This window comes from Diadema antillarum, unplaced genomic scaffold, assembly GCF_040938485.1.
Source record: "Diadema antillarum isolate AM-2024a unplaced genomic scaffold, OU_Dant_1.0 seq00000454_RagTag, whole genome shotgun sequence".
NCBI classification, from domain to species: domain Eukaryota; kingdom Metazoa; phylum Echinodermata; class Echinoidea; order Diadematoida; family Diadematidae; genus Diadema; species Diadema antillarum.
The window spans coordinates 1,036,061-1,059,130 of record NW_027271426.1 but is presented as its reverse complement, the minus strand read 5'-3'; the positions used below and the strand labels follow the sequence as shown (position 1 = coordinate 1,059,130).

General features: G+C 39.7%; 1 protein-coding gene across 1 annotated transcript; it reads left to right on the top strand.

Moving 5' to 3' along the window:
• Positions 1-10,251: 10,251 nt before the first annotated feature.
• Positions 10,252-17,197, top strand: LOC139732874 (probable 2-ketogluconate reductase). The gene is made up of 6 exons (XM_071643711.1): positions 10,252-10,309; positions 12,000-12,246; positions 13,965-14,121; positions 14,736-14,925; positions 16,038-16,216; positions 16,938-17,197. Exons 2-6 carry the CDS (start codon positions 12,016-12,018, stop codon positions 17,195-17,197), a joined length of 1,017 nt encoding a protein of 338 aa, XP_071499812.1. The 5' UTR covers positions 10,252-10,309; positions 12,000-12,015.
• Positions 17,198-23,070: the final 5,873 nt, after the last annotated feature.

Below are 23,070 nucleotides of genomic sequence, written 5' to 3'. Positions count from 1 at the left end.
ATGGTAGCGTATGCTATAATGAGGGAATATCAGGAAACATTCCAGACGGTTTTTCAAATTTACTGACAGCCAACAAACTGCAAAATACTCGTGATCGTGATAGTGCTGCATACATCAGTTTGATGCGATTTTTCACAGCCCACCATCAGGACAATTAGATTGAACGCTTATATAGGGTCGTAACTTGCACATAATGATACAAAATTTAATCTACTTCGACGCAAGTTCTCTGTTGTGCACTATATATTCCAGTACCGCATTAATACAATAGTGATGGTATATCAGGCCCGCATGGTTCGTCGACTCGCAAAAGCAAGCATTCTTGCTACGCACAAAACAAGGTTAAAAGGTTACAAAACAGCATTTTTCATGGCTGAAAAAAAGAAAGAAAAACTACCCATGAGAAACTACGAACATCAATATGGTAACAACGAACGACGAATTGAGCATGAAGAGCAAGATAAGGGCCTATCGTGTTTTGTTTTTCGTGTAAGTTTTTAGTGTTGTCCGTCATTGTCCAAAACAAGTAAAATCCAAAACTCACACACACACACACACACACACACACACCAACACACAACCAAAAAGTTTAAAAAGTTAAAGAAATACATAGGGGAAAATATAGAATACATAAGAAATAAAAATCACAACCTTATATCAGGTTTTCCGGCCCCATTTCATCAGATTTACATTCATATTAATGAAAGGGCTTTCAAATTGAAGCGATTTTGGTCACTGCTCTACTCTCACGTTTCATTTCATGTCATTCCTTTTAGATTTTATTTCATTCAATCTAGAGAGAAATTCATTCAATTTAACGACTCAAAGTTGGCATTCAATTTCGTGCCAGCTGGATAGACGTTCAAATTCGTGCCAAATACCAGTTTCAATTTCAATAGGAACACAACTTCGCACTTTTAACGTTCGAGTTCAATCAACATACACAACTTCTACGCGCCTTTTTTTTCACTTTCATACGATTGGATACAATTTCTTTATCATTTCAAAGTCTCATTCTTAATTGTATTGAATGTACTTTTATCTTGTCGACCTTTCTGTCACTTTCAAATCATCCCTAACAGTATGGATGTAACATTTAGGAAATATAGCCATATCCCAGAATATCTTAGGGGTCATTACGTCCAAATCAATATTGATCCATTTTGATTCCATTCCTTAGTTCCCTGTGTCCATATCATAAGTTGCCGCAATCGGATCAGCTGTAGATAGACCTATTTCACCAAAGGGTTATATTGCCAGATTTGCTGGTTGCCAAGGTCATGATTCATCCACTATAATTCTGTCCGTATTCGAGATATTCACGCATACTCTGTAATGTATGAATAAAGTGTAAATACATATGTTTGAAAGTGGGATTACACAAGTTATTAGCTATATGATGAGTAAAAAGTGTGCATATTCAAACAGCTGAGTAACTACAAAGATTAAAAGCAACATCGAAAATGACTGCCTATACTTTGTAGTTGTTTGCCTTATCGTGAATTTGAATTCCTTAACGCTCTCCACAGCAGCGCTGATGCGAATTTGAATGCCTTGCACTTGCATTTTTTATTTGAATGCCCTTTTTACACCCTGTGTGAGAAACTCATGAAATCGCATGCTGATGAAATTAAATTTAATGAACTATATTTACTTTTTTTGAATGTCAATCTCAGTTATCATTCAAATTCACTCGAGCTTTGTGTTTTTCCATAATCTTTTATTGATTCCATATTCAATACAATTTCATGATAAATGGAATCACATGTATTACAGAATCCACGATTCAACAAAACACAATTATAATGAAATCAAGCCAAGCTGTACTTTCAGCAGGAACAGTGCATTCGTAAAGAATATACAATGCACCGAAAAAACAACAACAACATACACTACTTACTTACTTTCATTAAAATCAAATGGAGCTGTCATTTTAGCATGACAGCGCATTCATAAAAAAAAGAATGTTTATATTAAATGGAGCTGTACTTTCAGCATAACGGTGTTTCATTAAAAAAATTGAACACATCAATATGCACCCTAATAAAATCGATAAACAACCAAATGGAATCGATATTCCCTTTAATCACCCCCTCCCCCTCCCCCTCCCCCTCCCCCTCCCCCCTCCCTCTCCCCACTACCCTTCCCCTCCCTTCCCCCCTTCCCCGTGGACATCTGGCTCCGGGTCCTTCCATACTGATTTTCAAATTTTCCCATTTACTAAAATGAATGGTTAAAGTTCCCCTCATTGATGCTAATTTCTTTTCCTCAAATCTATCCTCTAAAATATTATTTTTTATTTCATTATATGTATCCGGCTTTCCATATACTTTTAAAAATCAAATATTTAACCAAAATGAAAATTCGATTTAGCAACTGATGTTTTCCCCTATTATCCTCCTTCCACCCAAACAAAATTTCTTCCCAGTACAATTTTTTAAATCAACATCCTCTATCATTTCTTCACATAATTCCCAGAGTAATTTCACATGCTCACAAATGTAAAATAAATGTTTGTATGTTTCTTCTTCTTTTTCACAAAAAGAGCATAAGTTACTTGCAGTAAAACCAAACCTGAAAAGATGGTGACTTGTATAAACAATACCATGCATCAGTTTAAACTGAAACTCTCTTAATCGGCTATTTAATGTACATTGTCTTGGCCTAAAAATATATATGTCGTATCTCCTTAACAGAAAACCCATAATTTTGGTTAATTCTATCAAAAATCGATACTGCACTTTCTTTTTCCTTAAGAAATTGCAAATACATTTGTTTTGATCTTAAATTGCTAATATCAATTGTTTTCCCTCCTATAATAAAATCAGTTTCCAAAATATCTCTTTCTTTTTCATTTATATTTCTCCTCCAACCCATCGGTATATTTTCATGAATACATCTTAGCAAAAAAATATCTTTAACTCCTAAACCTAAATCTCTAAAATATCTATCACATTTCAATTCACCATTATTTCCTAATATATGTTTTAATCTATAAACCCCCTTTTTGTACATATTTTCATCATATATACAATTTCTATTTAATCGTATATATTTATCATTAAATATTATAACATTACCACTATACAAACTACTGCTAACATTACTTCTCATTTGTTTCGCTTTTACCCACACTTCTATAATCCCTATAAAATAATGGAGCTTTCACTTTCAACAGCGCTGGTAAATAATCACACAAAAATATAAATTTTCCTCCTATATCTCTCGTTACAAAATTAAAATATTGCTTCCATTTCATATTTTCATCTTTATTAAGAAGTTTCTTAACCCACATAACTCGCTGTGCTTTAACTAAATCAACAAAATTCATCATTTTTAACCCACCTTGTCTATAATCTAAAAACAATATATTTTTTCTAATTTTATCTCTTTTTCCTTTCCATATAAAATCAAAACCATTTTGTCTAAAGAGTCAAAAACCCACCTGGGAACTGGAGTGAGAGAAGCTCGATATATAACTTTTGAATAAATATGTACTTTGAGTAATTGAATCTTTCCCATCAAAGTTAGATCTCTTTGTTTCCAGAAATTCAAAAGAACTTTTATCTTACTTAAAAATCCCTTTATAATTTATATTTTCCTTCGTTCCCTCATCTAAAGAAAAGAAAAGCCCAAGTATCTTCACAAAATCAACTGTTTCTCCAAAATTAGTATCTCATTTCAAATGCTGATATGATCGCAATCTTAATACTTTAGTCTTATCCATATTTACCTTTAATCCCAACATTTTTTCAAATTCTTCAAACAACATCTTTAACCTATAAATTGATTTCTCATTACGTACAAAAATAGTCATGTCATCTGCATATAAAACTTATTTAATTTCCTCATCTCCAAACTTTATTCCTTGTACAGAATTATCTCTTCGTAATCTATGCGCCATTATTTCCATGCATAAAATAAATAAATAAGGAGACAGTGGGTCACCCTGTCGAACACCTCTCTCCACTTTAAAATAAGCGGTAGAAACCCCCTCATTCAAAACACAACTCAAAGCATTTGTATACAAAACTTGTACCCACTTTTGAAATGACGGGCCCAATCCAAAAGAAAGCAAAACCTTTTGAAGAAATTGATGAGAAATAGAATCAAAAGCCTTTTCAAAATCTATAGCCAATAAAAACCCTGGTGAATTATAATAAGATGTATGAAATATCATATCATCTATGATTCTAATGGCTTCCCCAATATTTCTTCCCTCGATATAACCTACTTGATCTCCCAAAATAACTTCATTCAAAACTTCCTTTATCCGTTTAGCTAAAATCTTTGTTAAAATCTTATAATCTACATTAAGAAGAGATATCGGTCTATAATTCTTCAATAAATAAGGATCTTTCCCATCCTTAGCAATCAACTTAATTACTGCTTGCTTCTGTGAAGATGACATTTCCCCTAATTTATATGCCTCATTTAAGGCTTCTCTTACTACTCCTCCAATCTCCGTCCAAAATATATTATAAAATTCAGCTTGAACTTGAATGCCCGCATCGATCGTTAAATCGAATGCAAATCTAATGAAACTGGGCGGGGAAAACCTATATTTTCTTTGAGGAATTGATGATAAAGGAAGACCTCTGCAGGACAAAACCACCTTAAGCTATAACAGTTTTCGACGTTAAGGGCGTCATTATCCTGAATAGCGAAATAGCACTAGCAGAGGGTCTGGAAGCCAAACTAAACGTATACTGTCAGATTAAGGGCCAACGAACTGGAGGCAGATGCAGAACCTAATTATACATAATTACAAAATTATGCAAGTAAATTATGAAGTATAATTAGAATTGTATTAGTAATGTTGAAATGCAAAGTCGAAGAGGGTAGCATATTTCTCGTGGTTAGGCAGCCTTCCACACAAAAGAAATTTCAAAGAAATTCCTTTCCTTGCATATGTGTATAAATAGAGTGAGAGGAAGGTGCGAGACCATCCATTTAAAGAAGTGATAGCTGTGTATCAGTGTTGTCACCCCAAAGGGTGAACTTTGCACACAACAAACGTCTGGAGATCACCGATCACGCAAGTTGAAAAACACTTCGCAACACATCGATCACCAAACCTCATCAGCATTTGACCATGGCCACGTTAATTAACGTACGAGCTATACATTCGTCGCTCTCCACAAGACAGTGTGAATGACCTACATGTTCATGATAAGTAATGATCAGGGGACTTAGCTCCCGTGTCTGAGCGAAATGGATAAGAAAAATGGCTTCTGTGGCAGAAGTTGTTGTTCGGGGAGGGCATTGACTTTGTAGAGGAGCCGAAGCTTCTCAAGGGAGGGACCCTCTTCGACTTTGCATTTCAACATTACTAATACAATTCTAATTATACTTCATAATTTACTTGCATAATTTTGGAATTGTATTACGTAATGTCTTATGCAAACTGTCTCAGAGGGTAGCATGTTCAAAGTGAGCCGCAAAAGCTATTTTTGCCAAACTACGATGACAATGAAATAAACAAACACGAGTATTTGTCCATTTGTTCCATTTCTTTAATGTCAAGGAAAGTAAACTTCCCGAACCAAACATACATATCAGGTCATCATTCATATGAAGTGCCGGGTGTAAGCAAGCTATTTTTCCCTTTTCTCATCTACGATGAATAATTGTTGAGTCCTTCGTGCAAATCGCCGTATGGAGCGTCATACGCATGACACAAATCAAAGGAATGATTAAGGAATACAATCATTTCTGCTATACATCTATAAAGTTGTCCTGGGTCTATACCATTACTGCACAATTAAACGAAACCTAGAAATTTCCTACGCCTTGTAGGATGTTTAACTTGTACCCTATTAGATGCTATGTAAGCTTTACAAAGGAAATTAATCAACCATCCGAAATCGTCGGATCTATCATTAGGATCACACAGAAATGTGAAAGATAGCCCTATTACGTTATCAAGCCTTGTTAGGCCATCATATCTCAGGGCTCTTTGATGTTTTCAGTTTACAGAATTGAGGACCGCATTTGCGAACGTAGAGTCACTAATAGGTTTGTGGTAAAATTTCCTGAACGTCTCGGCTCGAGACCAATTTGCCGTTTTCAAGATTTCATGTAGCGAAACTCCGTGGGCCAGAGCACAACTTGTCGAGGCGCCGCGGAAACTATGGGCCTTAAAGACTGATGTATCAATGCCTGAATCCCGAAGGACTGTTTTCATCCATCGAGCTAGAGTAGCTGAAGTGATTCCTTTATGTGGTTTTATTGTTGATACAAAAAGTCTCTCATCTGTACGCAAAGACTTAGTGCGTTCCAAATACTCTCTCAGCGTTTTGACTACACATAATTTAGAATTTTGACCAAATGATGAGAGCGTCAAAGTTTGGTCGGCAAAGTTTGATTTAGAAGTAGTCTTGAGTAACTCTGAAATCTTGAAAGAGGCTTTATTTTCTTCAAGATGGAGAGATGTTACAGACAAGCACATAAGCGTTTGTGTGCGTTGTGCGGAGGTTAGTGCCATTAGTGCCACCAACTTTCGGGTTAACAAAGGAAGAGTCAAGTCCTTGTTGTCGGGTAAGGAACCAATGTACTTAAGGACAGACGCAACATCCCACGTTTTTTGGTATCGTGGTTTTGGAGGGTTTGTATTAAAAATGCCTTTCATAAGTCTCAAAACAAGCGGATGTTTACCCACATTATGACCATCGATAGGAGGAAAGGCAGATGAAAGAGCGGAACGATATGAGTTTATGGTAGAGTACGATTTCCCAGTTGAGCATTGGTGAGCTAAGAAATTTACAACATCACTTATAGACGGTGAATAGGGATCAAATGATTCCTTACAACACCAGCGTAACCATTGTTGCCATGCCGACTCGTATCGCTTATTCGTTCGCTCCCGCCATGAGTGTGCGATAAGGTCGGTAGCGACTTGAGAAAGTCCGTTTGACTGCATTCTGCTGATGAGATAATCCACGCGGCCAGGCGTAGAGTTAGGTTGGGGTCGGGAAGGGGGGTCACCAGACAATCCGCTGGGAGGAGCAAGGGCGGGGCGATGACCATAATATTGAGTAGCGTGGGGTACCATGGTTGCGCTCGCCATATTGGCGCTAGGATGGCATACGGTGTTCGATCGGTTCTTAATTTCTGAAGGGTTCTGCAAATAAGACAAAATGGGGGGAAAAGGTATGGAGTTAAATTTTCCCATGAAATCGAGAAGGCGTCTATGACGTATGCATTTGGATCCGCCTTCCATGATGCATAAACTGGCAATTGGTGGGTAAATCGTGACGCAAACAAATCAATACAAGGTTGAAATGGTAGCTGTTTAATGAGAGAAGAAAAGATGCATGGCGAAAGGTGTAACTCCTTATTAAGATCTCTGCGAGATAATGAATCCGCCAACGAATTATGCATGCCCGAAATATGATGGGCAGATAACCAGTTGCTTCTCTTAACGCACCATTTCCAAATATTATTGGCTATTATGTTTAGCCGAGGTACACATCCTCCCATCTTGTTTAAGTAACTAACAGCTGTGCTGTTGTCGCACAGAACGTGAATATGTTCATTGAAGCAGTCAGTGCATAAATCAGGCAAGGCCCGTTCAACAGCCAGCAACTCGAGCTCATTGATATGTAAATTTCGATCTTCCTCTGCCCAGTGATCTTGTGAAAAGGAGTTATCTGAATGACGCAATGCACCCCAACCTTGTGTACTGGCGTCTGTAGAGATCGTGACAGATGGGTTGGGTCTATGGATGGGGGAAACAAAGGAATGCACGGGCTGTGCGAGCCACCACTGAATTTCTGCCCTGGCAGGTGGGTTAAGTATGCAAGAAGAGGCCTGGATTTTAGCATATTCCAACTGGCGGTAATGTAGCCTACCGAGTGGATAGGCGCCGAAAATAGAAACAATAAGACCAATGAAATGCGCCAGGCTTCTAATAGTGACTTTACTATTGTTCAGGAGGGATACGGCGGAGCCGTGAAGTTTCTGTACTTTTTCAGCAGGAATGCTGTAATGCATGGATAATGAATCGATTACGAAACCTAAGTAAATAGCCGTATGTCTTGGCTGAAAGCAAGACTTTTCTTGATTTATGATAAACCCAAGGGATTCCAATAGCTCCCTTACAAAGTTTGTATGCTCAAGACTTTCCTCTTCGGAACATGAAAGAATGAGAAGGTCGTCTAAATAAATAAGGGCTCGAATTCCTTTAGCACGGATAGTTGCTATAACGGGTTTCATAACTTTGGTGAAGACCCTTGGAGCCGAGCTGAGACCGAACGGAAGACACTGAAAGCAAAAGAATTTGTCATTCCAGCTGAATGCTAAATATTTATGCTGAGATTGGTGAATTGGAATGGAAAAGTAAGCGTCTTTTAGATCAATAGACGTCAGAAAATCACCTTTAGTAATCACTTCTGAAACGAGCTTGAAAGTTTCCATTTTGAAATGTTCGTACTTGACAAAGCGGTTAAGGTTTTTCAGATTTATTACAGGTCTCAAATCTCCCGACTTTTTCGGAATGACGAAAATAGATGACACGAAAGCGCACTCCTGCTTATCAATTTCTCGTATTGCACCTTTTAAAAGCAGAGTGCGAACTTCATTGCTTATAACATCCCTTTCATTTTGGGAGAAGGGAAGAGTCCCGGGAACGAATTTGAACGTTGGGACTGCAGTGAAATCGATTCTGTAACCCGAAATGGCGTTTAAAACCCAAGAATCTGAGGTGATTTGAGACCATGCCTCTCTGAAGAACGATAACCGCCCCGCTTGAAGGGGGGGACTTACTAGTTTTTTGACTCGCCAGAAGGCTTGACGCGGGGATGAAAGTGAGTCTTTGGTGGAGGCCCCGGATGTGTGGGAGGGCGGGACACTGTGGCACTAGCAAAGCCTCGCCCCCAAGCCTGATGCTGTGCTGGACGGGTCGGGTAGCGACGCTGGGGGATGAAATATGGGTACGTTTCCCTGAAGGGGCGTCGTCTGTCCCCAGCCGTCGCCTCACGGCTGCGGGGAGGTCTGGTCGTTTGGACCCTCTGGCCCACGTTGTAGGCGTCTGATACCTTTCTCATAGTGGCCGACAAATCGCTCCCGAACAGGGTGTCCGCGAGGGGTGTATTCCTACTACACAATCCACGGTATCGCGGCGCGATACCCCCTTTAAGATCCTCTCTCCTCCTCATGCTGAGCTCATAAACAGCGTATCCCGAGAGGGTTAGGCCGTCCAAAGCCAGACTTTTCAGTCTTTCGATATCCAGAACTTTTTCCCCCTTTGAGATGCCGTTTAGTTCCTCTAGAATAAGGCTGTAGGGCAGCGCCCCTTTTACGACTTGTCGCAGCAGCTTTTGAGTTCCCACGTCCTTTAGCCCTGACGCGGCCCGGTAGCGTACTCCATATTTCCGGGTCAACTCGCGGGGCGCTTGCCGCGGGGGCATTGGAGGGCGTTTTGTATCTTTCCCCGATGCGTTCCAAAGCCGTCTTTTCGGGGGGCATGGTCATTGACTTTGTCAGCCTGTCGGCCAATTTCTCGAATAGAGGGGGACCCAGGTCTCTTCCCTCTGTGTACATTTCGCTGTCCATCTCCAAATCTACGTCCCCTCGAGGGTTGGGGGACAAAGCGGAAAGCAGCGACTCCACTATGGGTCGTAACGCTCTCCCGGGAGCGAAAGGGCAGCCTCGCCGCGGAGGCCTGCTGTGAGGGACGTGTCGTCCGCGAAAACACTAATGTCGTCTCCAGCCCTAGGGCTCAAGGTCATCGCGTGCTGAGCACTGCGGCTGTGTTCGCCGGAAAGCCGTGAGAGGGCATCCGAAAGCCGACGTATCTCCGCGGCCTGGCTGGCTAATTGCTCCTCGACCCCCGTCGTCGGCTTTCCGGCTCTTAAGCGTGTGTCGTTGTCGTCGGAAGAAGACATGATGAAGTCTGCCTGCACACAAAGAAATGATGGTCTCGCACCTTCCTCTCACTCTATTTATACACATATGCAAGGAAAGGAATTTCTTTGAAATTTCTTTCGTGTGGAAGGCTGCCTAACCACGAGAAATATGCTACCCTCTGAGACAGTTTGCATAAGACATTACGTAATACAATTATGTGTACGTGCGACCCCACGTCACACGAATCTGCACAAGCACTTCTTGACCCTTTCTTTCTCTCTTTCTTTATTTCTGTATGTCTTTGTATAGGTACAGCTCATACGCTATAGTACGTATTAGGAAGAGCAAACGGTATGCTCCTTCGTTCGTTTTTGGCAGTCGGTACCGATCACATTTTGAAAGGAAACGCGGGGTTGCAACGCCGAATACCCACTGTTAGACACTGGATCGTTTCCACCAGGTACTTATACACCTTGACTCGACTCTGCACGTTGTGGCAATGATCCTAATTATTATTCGAATGGAAACGGGTTTCTACGCTGCTTTCCGGTAATTCCAGCTGGTTACTGCCTGAAAAGGTGTATAGGGCTATAGGGAGGTAGGTGAATGGCCTGAATGTGTGTTCTTACGCATGCCATGTTTCGTCTCACCTCGCTGGGCTCAATACCCTTCCTTGGGCCTATCAGTACATGTACATGTACTTCTAATATTCGCCTCACCTGGTTCGTGTGTGTGTTTATGTGTTGGCACGTGAGTATATGCAGGAAGGCTTGGGGGGGGGGGGTGGGGATTGACCCACAAGGGAGGAAAAGGGAGGGTGGAGGGGATCGAGAGGTCGAGGCACACAGCCGCTGGGAAGGGGTGGTCTTCAATTGTTATGTGATATGCTGCCGTTCCTTCTTTGTTGTTGTTTTTTTTTATTTTAGAATCTCAACTGTTTGTCCATATTCATGAAGAGATCCACTCCAAATGTAGGCCTATCATTGGTATCAATTCCATGAGAAAGAGAAGAACGCAGTGCAAAAATGATCAAAATCGGATAAGAAATAAGGAAGTTATGATGTTTTGAAATTTCAGTTTCTTTTGGAAAACACTAGCTTCTTGACCAGCCGTTATGAATATTCAAATCAACAAGTTGATGGTGCCATTCCCTCACATTTTCTTATTAATTCATTTCATACAGAGACGACAAAAATATATTTCAGCTGTGTGAATATAAAACTTGCCTGAAAACTACACAAATTAAAAAAAGAACAAATGTATGTTAACCCAGATATAAATTATTTTTGTATGGGAATGTGCTTTTACCTGTAGGCCTATATCATAGCTAAAAATAGAATTCCCCCCTCCTAATTTCATATCATGACATACATGAAAAATTGTGAGGACATGACACCATCGACTCGCTCTCCTATTTGAATATTCGTATAAGGGTGGGTCGAGAAATGTGCCCCCCCCCCCCCCCAAAAAAAAGGGGGACATTCTAAATGTCATGTCTTCCTTATTTGTTATTCAATTTTTGTCCTTTTTGGAACATATTATTCTGTAGGGATTTTTTTGTTTTGTTTAAGAATTTATTCATTTGGGGTGTTGGATTTCGTGTTTAAACAATGTTCTGATGAGTTTCAATTATCATTGTCTATACGCCATAACATGATTTCTATACTCCTAAAAATCAGCCAATATGACAGCCTGCATTACTGGAGTTCTCGATTCATCTCTCTTCAGGTCACGAGTATAATTTGTACGCTGTAGGTAATGTGTTCAACGCAAGTTTGATTCCAGTGACCACTATAGGGAAATGCACATGATATACATTAATGTGCAACTGTGTCTGTGCGTCTCAAGCGTTTTGGTAAGACGCTGGATAGAAAGCAAAGATGAGGCCTATTTTCATATCGTTATCATCTCGATATATCTATTCATGTTGCTGGCCAGTAATCATCTCATAATCATACAGTGTCATGCATGTTGCTGGTTTTTCTTCATTTCGAATTTAGAACTAACGCAAACTCATTTTTTTTTTATTGAATGATAAATTTTGCAGCTGCTCAATTTATGTGTAATGACATTCTTCTGGGTTTCCCTGCCTCTGTCTGCCACCCCCCCCCCCCCCACACACACACATCTTATCTTAAATGAACCTTAAGATACTCGACCGTCGCCATGGAGACCGATGCCCAAGATGACTCAGTCAAGCCGTGGATACTGACGACGGCTACGCCGTTCAGGGAATCTTCAAAGCGGTTACTCCTGGAGAACTTTCGGTTGGTGATCTGGGATGATTTCGTGGCGGACCCCTTGCGTTACCGCGAACGGATCCAAGGTTTTCTTCACATACCGTTCTACAAGCCGGAGATAACCGAAGAGATCTTGCGAAGCATGCCCAACCTCAAGGTGAGCAGTAAATTTCGTTAATGCCACGCCCTCTTACCGCAAAAATGAATGAATAAATGAATAAACAATTACTTTATTTCCATCCAACTAAAGGTAATACATCATGCAAAGTATACATTTCAGGGGAGGATCCAGGAATTCCGTAAAGGGGGGGGGGGGCGCAAAGCAAATGCTACTTCCGAGTTTCATCAGCTGACAAGCAAAAAAAAAAAAAAAAAAAAAAAGTCCCCCTCCTGGAACCGTCACTGCATTTGACAAATCATATTGTTTTAACAATTTGAAAGAAGTACAAGTCCTAAGAAAGTGATACACAGATTTATACCAATGAATGATAGGAACAATACATACTTGGCGAGGACAAGAAAGAAGTTATTTATTGCGATGGACAAGAGTGATCTACTGAAATGCGGTGCTTGTAAGACGTGTATCATTCGATTAATAATATATAAATAAAATATTCATACAAAATTCATATATGTACAGCTAGAGCATGATGTATTTATATTTACTGATGTGTACACGATAAGAGCATATAATCTACATATTGTAAACTGGACATCATTTTTTTTTTCAAAGTACAGACAAATTGGTGACCCGGGATTATCCTCACCAAATGTCTTTAGCAGAAACGAATTGCATACTGTAAATCGTCATTCATTATTAAAGACGATATATTTGAAGTATCATCTCTAATTTCTAATTTTCCAAATAGAGGGCACCGTAATCCCAAAATTGCTATTCTCCTTCCAGAGCCCAAGTGGTCGTAAAATACTCAGAAAATCTTCATCCCAACGCTCCTCGCTCCCCCCCCCCCCACACACACACAAAAGATGTTTGTTTCTGCAACAACTATGAGGCCTATACTGGCCATGAAAAAATTCTTGGAGAAAAATTGCTGATCGCTGCTGACGGCGGTTACTTTCATTTAGGCATGTAATGGGCTATAGTGAACGGATTTGAATGAATTTCACTTGTCATTGCATTGATGGTATACTTACATTAGGTTTGCATGATATATTAAAATGAAGAGACTTTACAAAGTTACAACGAGCACGAGGGAATTGGCCAGACCTAATAAATTTTGCCATCGCGGGGAAATTTCCTCTGATCTTAATCACTTGCGCGGAATTGTTATACGGTGTCTTCTTAAAGGGATGGTACAAAATTGGGCTTTAACCTTTTTTGCGAGATACCATGAAAATACTTATGAAATAGTTCAGAGCATACCATTTTAAGAGGAATTCAAAGTTTATTTGATAAAAATCGGGTTTGGAATAGCTGAAACATCCAAAAACAAAGTAAAACAAAACGATCGTAATAAAATGTGGGTCCCACACTTTATTAGGATCGCTCTGTTTTGGACATCTCGGCCATTTCAAAACCAATTTTCATCAAATAAGCATTGAATCCCTCTTGAAATTACATGCTCTTTCAAATTTCATAAGGGGTTTCTCACTATCTCAACAAAAAAATGATATAAACCTGAAGTTAAGGCTCAACCAAAACTATAATGTATACGATCCCTTTAATGCATAAGGGTTTTCTGTTCCTATTTTGTTGTGTTTTATTTATTGTTTAATCATTTTTTTTTGCATACTACTTTATGAGCGTTTCCCCACAATAATCTCATGTACCCATGTGTTAAATGAGTTGAGAGAGTTGAAGAACGAAATCAACACATTCTTCCCTCTCATGAGTCCGGCGATGATTCTCCACAGGTTGTAACGACCCACAGCACAGGTACCAATCACCTTAATCTCCCGTTGCTATGGAAACTAGGTCTAAAGGTCGGCCACGCTCGAGGCATCCTGGATGACACATGCGCTGACTTTGCTTTCGGGTTGCTGCTCGCCGCAGCGCGGAAACTTCCGGTCTGTGAGTCAACGAGATCTCCCCACTAATATTTTAGCTTCTTTTATCATAGCTGTCTGTACTTTCTTCTGAGCTACCTTTGAGCACATCATGCAGGTGATATTACGCGTACAAAATTAGTCCAAAGTTTGTCTGTGTAGTCCATGAAACAGAAGAAGAATAAAGAAAGAAGAAGAAGAAGAAGATGAAGACGAAAAAGAAGAAGTTTGCAAGTTATTGACTAATTTACGTAAATAAGCACTGATCATTATTCAATATTTAGACGTTATAGTATAGTAATAGGCCTAATAAAAATCATAGGTATACCTACTAGGGTGGGACATGAACCCATGACCTCCTTATTGTTAGACACGCGTCATATCCACTAGACCAGCGACTAGATACCAAGCTTCCAGTGGCCGGTAATGAGTCTTATCATTTATTGCAGCGGGTGTACTGCAATACTGTAACTGAATGATATTGTCAATTTCTGCTATACGTCGATGGATGGCAATTTTTCAATCAGTTGCGATGGTGAAGCTAATGACTGCTCGATATCGGTTTTATTTTTACCCTTTTTGTTTTAATGAAAATAAAACATAAAATTTGAAGTAACTCGTTGTGTCGCCGTAACACAGGTATTGGGAGAGCGCGTGGTTACGACAAGGACTCACTGAATCTCGGATGGAAGCGAACAGACGACTTGTACGGGATTCCCGTGTCGGGAACAACGCTCGGCGTTCTGGGAATGGGGGCAATCGGATACGAGGTCGCGAGGAGAGCGGCAGGATTCAAAATGAGGGTGCTGTACCATAACAGGAGGAAACGGTAATGAGTTGACTTCGAGTTTAGCATGCGATATAGAGATCAATTTGCAATCAGTATGTTCTGTATAGGGCCTATAAATATGGTGTGTGGTAAGATTGTATAGTTTTATAACTAAGACAACAAGAATCTAAAAAACACAACAAAAAGAATAAAGGAAAGTGTACCTTTGGAAAGAGAGATTTTTTTTTCTTTCTCCAGCTCTCATGTTCTCCGCCGGATATGATGCAGAATACAGTGTACTTGATTTCAAATTGACGTAAAATAAAGAATCTGTGTTTCACGAAACCGAAAATGAAGAGCAAGAAGTGAATGTAATATGCCCGTAATATAGGCTACCAATGATTTCTCCGAGTAGGCCTACTTCAAAGGTAGTTGAGATGTGGAAAATTCATGTCAAAATAATAAACGGCAATACTTTATGCTGAAAAATTGACTACGCAAACATACAGTTACAATGTATTTTATTCCTGGTCAAAACACACCATGATGACAGGCAAAGAAGTACCCCTGTCTCAATGTCCTACTACATGTACTCCATGTTATTTGATGTCTTCTGTCATACAAATTTGCATAAAAGCTACCGTATGCGACACTTTCTACTCTTCTTCATCAGAACTGCACGCGGGCTATTACATCACTCTGAAAAGTCTCCCGTGAAATATTACAATATCTGACGATGTCACGAATTCTTATACTATTGCATAATTAGCGTCTTTGACTGCTTTAAATTTCGATTCATGTATACTATCTGTGACCCCACCCCGCGTTTTGAAAACTTGGAATAATAATAAGGAAGTACAGACGGTAGTCATTAACTTCGAGGATAAGTTAACTGCTAGGATAGGCCCTATGGGGCGCCAAGTGTCGCACTGTCGATTTCGTGACGAAATCAGTTATTTTGTCGACGAAATGGTCATTTTGTCGAAAAAAAAATCAGTCATATCGTCGACGAAATGATCCATTTCGTACAGAAATCAGTCATTTCGTGACGGAACTACTGATTTCGTAACAAAATGGACCGTGCGGCACTTGACACCCGATAGAGCTTGTCCTCGGGGTTAAGGATCACCGTCTGAACGTAACTCTTATGTGTCTTCATCTGGGCGAGGCAGGAGTGAAGAGGAGGAGAAGGAGGTTCAAGCTACGTACTGTTCGACGCTGGAAGAAATGCTACCGGTCGTAGACTTCCTCGTCGTCGCCGCTCCGCTGAACGACAGCACGCGGCACGTGATGGGCAAGAAGCAACTGAGTCTGATGAAGAACACCGCCATCATCGTCAATATTGCGAGAGGTATGATACGCTTGAATGGTCAACATTCAACGTCTTCATGATGACATGCATTTTATCCATTATCATGTCTGTCCAATATTGGAAATTACCCCAATAGTTTCTTCTAATGAGCAATAACCTTGTTCGTGAAACATGACGATAATGCTGTCTCAGACCAACATCAGTGGAAATATTGCAGAACCCTCAGTGTTAAGACATTGTTTCACTCAATATGACAGAGAGCAACTGATGAGATGAATGCTTGTGTCAAACAGTGACATTTCCCCCCAGAGATTATAATTCGCCCAAAGGGAGCAGAGCTGCCGGCAGCTCTGATGGAAAGCAGTTATGTTGTCTCGAGGGGAAAATAAACCTTCCCATGCAGGGACTTTCATGTACAACGATAGACAATGCTACATAGACTACATAATTAACATCCTTCCATTCTAGCCTCGTTGAAAACCAGTCAAAATGCTTGAACTGCTCTTACCGGAGGCCTACATGTCATTGCATTATTACCAATCAACGGCCAGTATTTTTGTTGACCATTCAATTATAATCCTGTATATAGTAGGAAGGAACTTTACAATAGTGGTCTACGTCGATTAACCAAAGTCACTTTGTTTGTTTCTTTGTTATTTTGTGTTTTTTGTTTTATGTGATGGTATGTGCGTATATGGATGTGCATCCGTGGGTGATCGATGCATAATGTGCGCTCGTGTGCTGCCACTGCTCGATGCAGGTCTAATTTTCGACCAGGAGGCGTTGGTGGAGGCTCTGAAAGATGGCATCATCCTTGGTGCGGCGCTAGACGCCACGTTCCCTGAGCCCCTGCCGAAGGAGCACCCTCTCCTCCACATGCCCAACGTTATCGTCACTCCCCACGTCTCGGCGTTCGTCGGCAGGACTCTGGACGAGGTGATGCAAAACTGCGTCGACAACCTCTGGGCGGGCATCCAGGGCCGACCCCTCGTCACTGAGGTTCCCAACAACTCCTCATAACACACCTGCTACTGTAACTGTTGCGAAATGAATACCTTGACCTCCCAAAACTGCACTATATTTATGCGCTATTTTTTCTTGACAGCCTTTATGAGAAAACCCTAAACTAAAATTTGGTAATTTCGCCACACAATGCAGTCTTTGCTGATATCATCCACACACACTTAATATAATATTGATCGCATTCTTCATTATCAGCGACCAGGATGTGGAGCATCAATATTTCATCCTGGTCGCTGATGAAGAATGCAATTACTAACCTGTCTGGTCCTTTGCTAAGCACGCGCTTGCGCGTGAGGATGGAGTGCCTTAATGCCATTTTAGGGTTGAATCACAGTTCGCATGATTTATACATTTATTTTTTCAGTGATTAGTATTACGACCAAGACAGCAATACTTGAACTGCCACAACATGTTAGTTAGGCCTACTACAGTGGACCGCCGTTATAAAGAAGTCCTCGGAACCTGCAGTTTCTTTCATTGTATCGAAATATCGTTATAACCGAACAAATAAACAATAGAAACACATATGTAGAGAGGATAATGTTGCAGCCTGAATTTTTACTTCGTTGTAACCGGGAATTCGTTATAACCGTGTTCGTTAACCGAGTGCACTGTAGGCAAACCTATGTTATATGGACTATCTAGATAATGAAATCCCGTCTTCACCTCATTTTGAGCCGATTTTGCCTAAGCCTGCGATGGCTACTTTCATTAATCACACTCTTCGATGACTAAGATTATTATCTTGCGAATCATTAATGAGAACATAATACAATACATCAGAATGATATACAGGCAACTCCCCGGGGCAACTCCCATTACAGTATAACGAAGTCTTCGGGACGGGCAGTTTTCTTTTGCTTTATATCGACATTTCGTTATAGCCAAACAAATAAATTATATGAAGAATGGTCCCTATACAGGTAATTTTTGTTACCTTAATCTCACTTCGTTACATCCGACATTTCGTTATAATCGTGTTCGTCTTGTTTTTCTTGAGGTGCACTGTTTATATAGTGCACTCCCGCAACGAGCAAGTCACATACATAGTGTATTATCTAAACCCTCGTTAATTACAGCAAAGTAAAAATTCATGCTCCCAAATCATTAGCTATATAGGCCTACATTATAATCTTCATGTAGGCCTATCGCGCTTTAACCCTATTTTAACTGGGCTATTTGAGACCGAGTTTTTACTGGGGGAGGGCTTCAGATCTCGGCCGCCGATCGCGCGATCGCCGCAAAATTTTGCCTAAAGATAGAGCCGGATGTCAACTACAAGATTACATTGTCATAGAATAGAAAAATATTGGCTTTCTACTTTTAATAAATTAATCATGCAAATGTATGCTTGAAATCATATTTTCACCTGTAACTCCATTAAAAAGATTGAAGGAGTGCTAAATTTTTGTGTCAAGAGTTCCTCAAGACACATCAAACAATTTTCTTGTAAAAAATAGCACAATCAAAATCAATTTCTTTTGTTTTTTATTGTTTTGTTAATTTCTTATGTATTTTATTGTTTTTTTTTCGACCTTTTGTTTTCTATTTTTTGCCAAAATTTGGTGCAGGCACTTTTTCAAGCTTATCTACACTAGATTCAATTAATTTCAGTGGTTAAAAGTTGAAATGATCTAATTTGTATCAATTTAACCCCAAAACACAATTTGCATTGGATTTGCACACGATATCATGAATTTGAGCTGTTTTCGGGTTGACATGCATATGCAAAACATTACTTAACTTCAGAACGGTGTACCCGGACGTCGCAAATTTGGTCTCAAAATATGCGGGAGACTTCAATAAAAAAAATTATGAAACGACGCGGCAAAATCTTTGCGCGTTGCGGAATCGTGGCGCGAAATGTCGGGGGGGGGGGGGGTTCAATTTAACTAAATTACGATATAACGAAAGAAAACGTTCTGACGGACCCGACGGCTCCGTTATAACGGGAGTCGCCTGTAGGCCTATACATATCCGAGTTTATGGTGTAGCCGTGTATGAGCAGAATAATTCAAAATCTAATGACTAATATCCTAACTAAAACGGATAGCTAAGACATGTAGGCCTACTGCTTTGGCGCTTTTAACCCTATACCCCCCCCCCCCCCCCCCCGACGTTTCGCGTGATTATTCCGCAACGCGTGATGCTCTCGCCGCGACATTTTACGACTTTTTTTCTTTCAAGTATATATCGCGCAACTTTTGAGACCAAATTTGTCGCTCCCGGGCATACCGTTTTGAAGCCACGCCCCTTTGAAAAAAATTCGTCGACCCAAAAAATTGCTCAAAAACATGATTTTGTGTACAAATCCAATGTAAATTGTGTTTTTGCAATTAATTCATATAAAAATAAATATTTTTACTTTCAATGGCTGATAATGATTTATTCTAGCCTGATTATGCTTTAAAAAGTTTCTGCGACAAATTTTGACGAAAAAAAGCAACAAAAACTAAAAGTAAAAAACACAGAAATTCAATAAACAATAAAATACATAAGAAGTAATTATGAACCGAATTTTTGCTTCAATATTGTTGAGGATATTGAAAAGAATATGTTCACCAAAAATGAGAAGTCTTGGAGCTTTATCTTTTTATTTATAGGAATTTTTGCATAAATTAGCATAAATTAATTAATATAAAACACAAAATTTGAAAAATCTAACTATCCAGTCTTGTAGATAACATTGGCCTCTACCTTAGTGCAAATTTTCGCGAGGATCGCGCGATCCACGACCGAGATCTGAAGGAGGGGGGTGTCAAGTCCCTCAAAAAACCCGATGGGATTTAGGGTTAAGCGCACTTTTCTTCTCAAGCAAACCGCCGGTTTCATTCTCACAAAATCCACCTGTTTTCAGGCAACAGTATCTGAATATTGCAGGCAATGTAAGAGATGTACCAGAATAATATTATTTATTGTAAAGTCAGAAGCTTGTCGATTTCCTTCATCCATGGAAAATCTGATGTGACCAAACTATACTTGCCTGCTAGAATAGTACCCGTTTGGTACAATATACTGTATTATGAAATCCGAATTGAAGTGTTGAAAATGTTTTGTGTAGACAGCACAAAAAAAAGCCTTTTCAATTATTGTTGCTGCTATAATAATATCGGTGTGCAGTTATAAGCACTGGCGTGGGTATTGTGCTTGATAGCATAAGACCATACCAAACTATAAAGAAAAATTACGATAATGTAATTTAAAAAATCCACACACATAATACAGTACATTCAATTTGTCAGCTACCGTCAACTGACTACACTACAGAGTGCTATTTTGTCTTTATGGGCATTAATATTATTATGATTTAATAATTATGGTGCTGACAAAATAATACTTGATGCCTTCATGGAACAGCCATATATATATATATATATATATATATATATATGTACAAGATATACAGTACATATATAAATATATATCATGTATAGACCTAATTCATTCATTGCAAAGCTTCTATACAGTACAGCTATGTATTATATATTGACAAGATATGTTGAAAGTGTTCAGTGCAAGTTATTCTTGAATTAGACAGAATGTGTACAATTGTGATCGATGTCTTTAAATAAACGACCCAAGTGTAAAAATTACGAATGTTTGCATCAAATTCTTGTCTGTGTCAGTTCGCTAGTGCTGGTTATTTCTGTTTAAATGGTAACATGATATACACCTTGGTAGCAAGCACACACACACACATACGTAATTAAATGTGCTCTCGTTGGGTCCACCCCTCCCCCATGGTTTACATAATACAGTGTACAGTGTAAATGTATTATGTAGTGCGTCGATCCTGTCACACCCACATTCCATTGCGATAGTCCATAGGCCCATGGAATGAGCCCGTGGAATATCGCAATGGAATTACAGCGTTTTGTTCTCATGGGCACCTTGGTTCGGGTGCATGTCACGAGAACGACATCACGATTCATAAAGCCCATATGTCACACAGCCTATGAATTATACAGCCGACGAGTCATACAGCCCAAGAGTTCAAGACTAAGCAAACAAGGCCGACGAGATCGACACATTAACCCCCTGTTATGTCGAACTCATGGGCTAAAAATGTAGGACTCGTGAGCTGTATGATGGATCTTTTGTCAATGTCATACTCGTGGGTGTCGTTCTCGTGGGATGACCCCTTTGGTTCCTCTTCCTGACCTCTAGGCACACAGTGCAACTGGGAATGCAATTAGAATAGAAAGTACAGCAGTGCTTGTGAATCATGGAAATTAGCCGAGCTTCCCATTACACAGGTGTTATGTAATTTTCTCTAAAATTGCCTTGCAACTCTTTCATAGAAAACAGCACTGTAGTTTACTGTACCGTATGTCCCCCCCCCCCCCCAAAAAAAAAAAAAACAAACAAGGAAAAGTAGAAATTACGCGGTGCGTAATATATGTCCCCGCCGGAAGTAGCATTTTGTAACAAAATGTGCAATATAGGTAAAAAATCAAGGTCAAAGGTCAAAGAAGTCAAAGGTCAAAATTCTGTGTAGAAGTTTTGAAGCCCTCACCTAGTGCCATCACATAAAGCAAATGGAATCAAAATTGGGTTAGAAATGGCAAAGGAGTAGCATTTTGTAGCCAATGTACAATATAGGTAAAAAATCAAGGTCAAAGGTCAAAGAAGACAAAGGTCAAAATTCTGTGTAGAAGTTTTGAAGCCCTCACCTAGTGCTATCACATAAAGCAAACGGAATCGAAATCGGGTTAGAAATGGCGAAGGAGTAGCATTTTGTAGCAAAATGCACAATATAGGTCAAAAATCAAGGTCAAAGGTCAAAGAAGTCAAAGGTCAAAATTCTGTGTAGAAGTTTTGAAGCCCTCAACTAGTGCCATCATATAAAGCAAACGGAATCGAAATCGGGTTAGAAATGGCGAAGGAGTAGCATTTTGTAGCAAAATGTACAATATAGGTCAAAAATCAAGGTCAAAGGTCAAAGAAGTCAAAGGTCAAAATTCTGTGTAGAAGTTTTGAAGCCCTCACCTAGTGCCATCACATAAAGCAAACGGAATCGAAATCGGTTTAGAAATGGCGAAGGAGTAGCATTTTGTAGCAAATGTACAATATAGGTCAAAGGTCAAGGTTAAAGGTCACAACTGAAATTCTGTGTAGAAGTTTTAAAGCTCCCATGTAGTGCTATCATATAAAGCAAACAGAATCAAAATTGGCTCATAAATGACAGAGAAGTAGCAAATTGAACATTATGATCACACACGGACGCACACACGGACGGACGCACGGACGGACGGACGCACGGACGCACAGACACACACACGTACGGAGCCCGTTTCATAGTCCCCTGCTCGAACTCGTTCGGCGGGGACAAAAAAAAAAAAAAAAAATACAACGGGACTTTCTGCAGGGATACCCTTAAAAAAAGTGAATCGATTGAAATGCAATTTCAAGGTGTGAAACTATGTATAACTTAAAACCGACATTTTACAGAAAACCCCATCCAATTTGCTTCAGTGGTCAAAGAGAAACGGGGTCCTTGTCGAGCATGTCATACAGGAATCCCCTTCCTCCAAGTTTAGTCCATCGTGTTGTGAATGCCAAGAGCATGCATCCAAGTGCTAAACTTGGAAGAGACAGACCCATGACATGCTTTACAACGATCTACATTTCTCTGTGACCACTTAACAAATTGAATGGGGTTCTCTACAAAATGTAGGTAAGAAATTACATTTTCATACCAAGAAATAGCATTAAGATTGCTCAATTACAAATTTGTATTTAGAAACTTATCAATGCAAAATCCCATTGTAATTTTTTGGGGGACATCACTGGTTGAAACAGAGTTGCAACCTGAATCATTTGAAAAGTTTGTTTGCAAAAACCGAGAAGTCCATATTTGCCAAATGGAG

Bases quoted from the DNA above. Each gene is read 5' to 3' on its own strand.
- LOC139732874 (XM_071643711.1), top strand. From the start codon at position 12,016: ATGGAGACCGATGCCCAAGATGACTCAGTCAAGCCGTGGATACTGACG. The intron at 14,122-14,735 runs GTGAGTCAACGA...GCCGTAACACAG, and splicing joins AGCGCGGAAACTTCCGGTCT to GTATTGGGAGAGCGCGTGGT. The intron at 16,217-16,937 runs GTATGATACGCT...TGCTCGATGCAG, and splicing joins CATCGTCAATATTGCGAGAG to GTCTAATTTTCGACCAGGAG.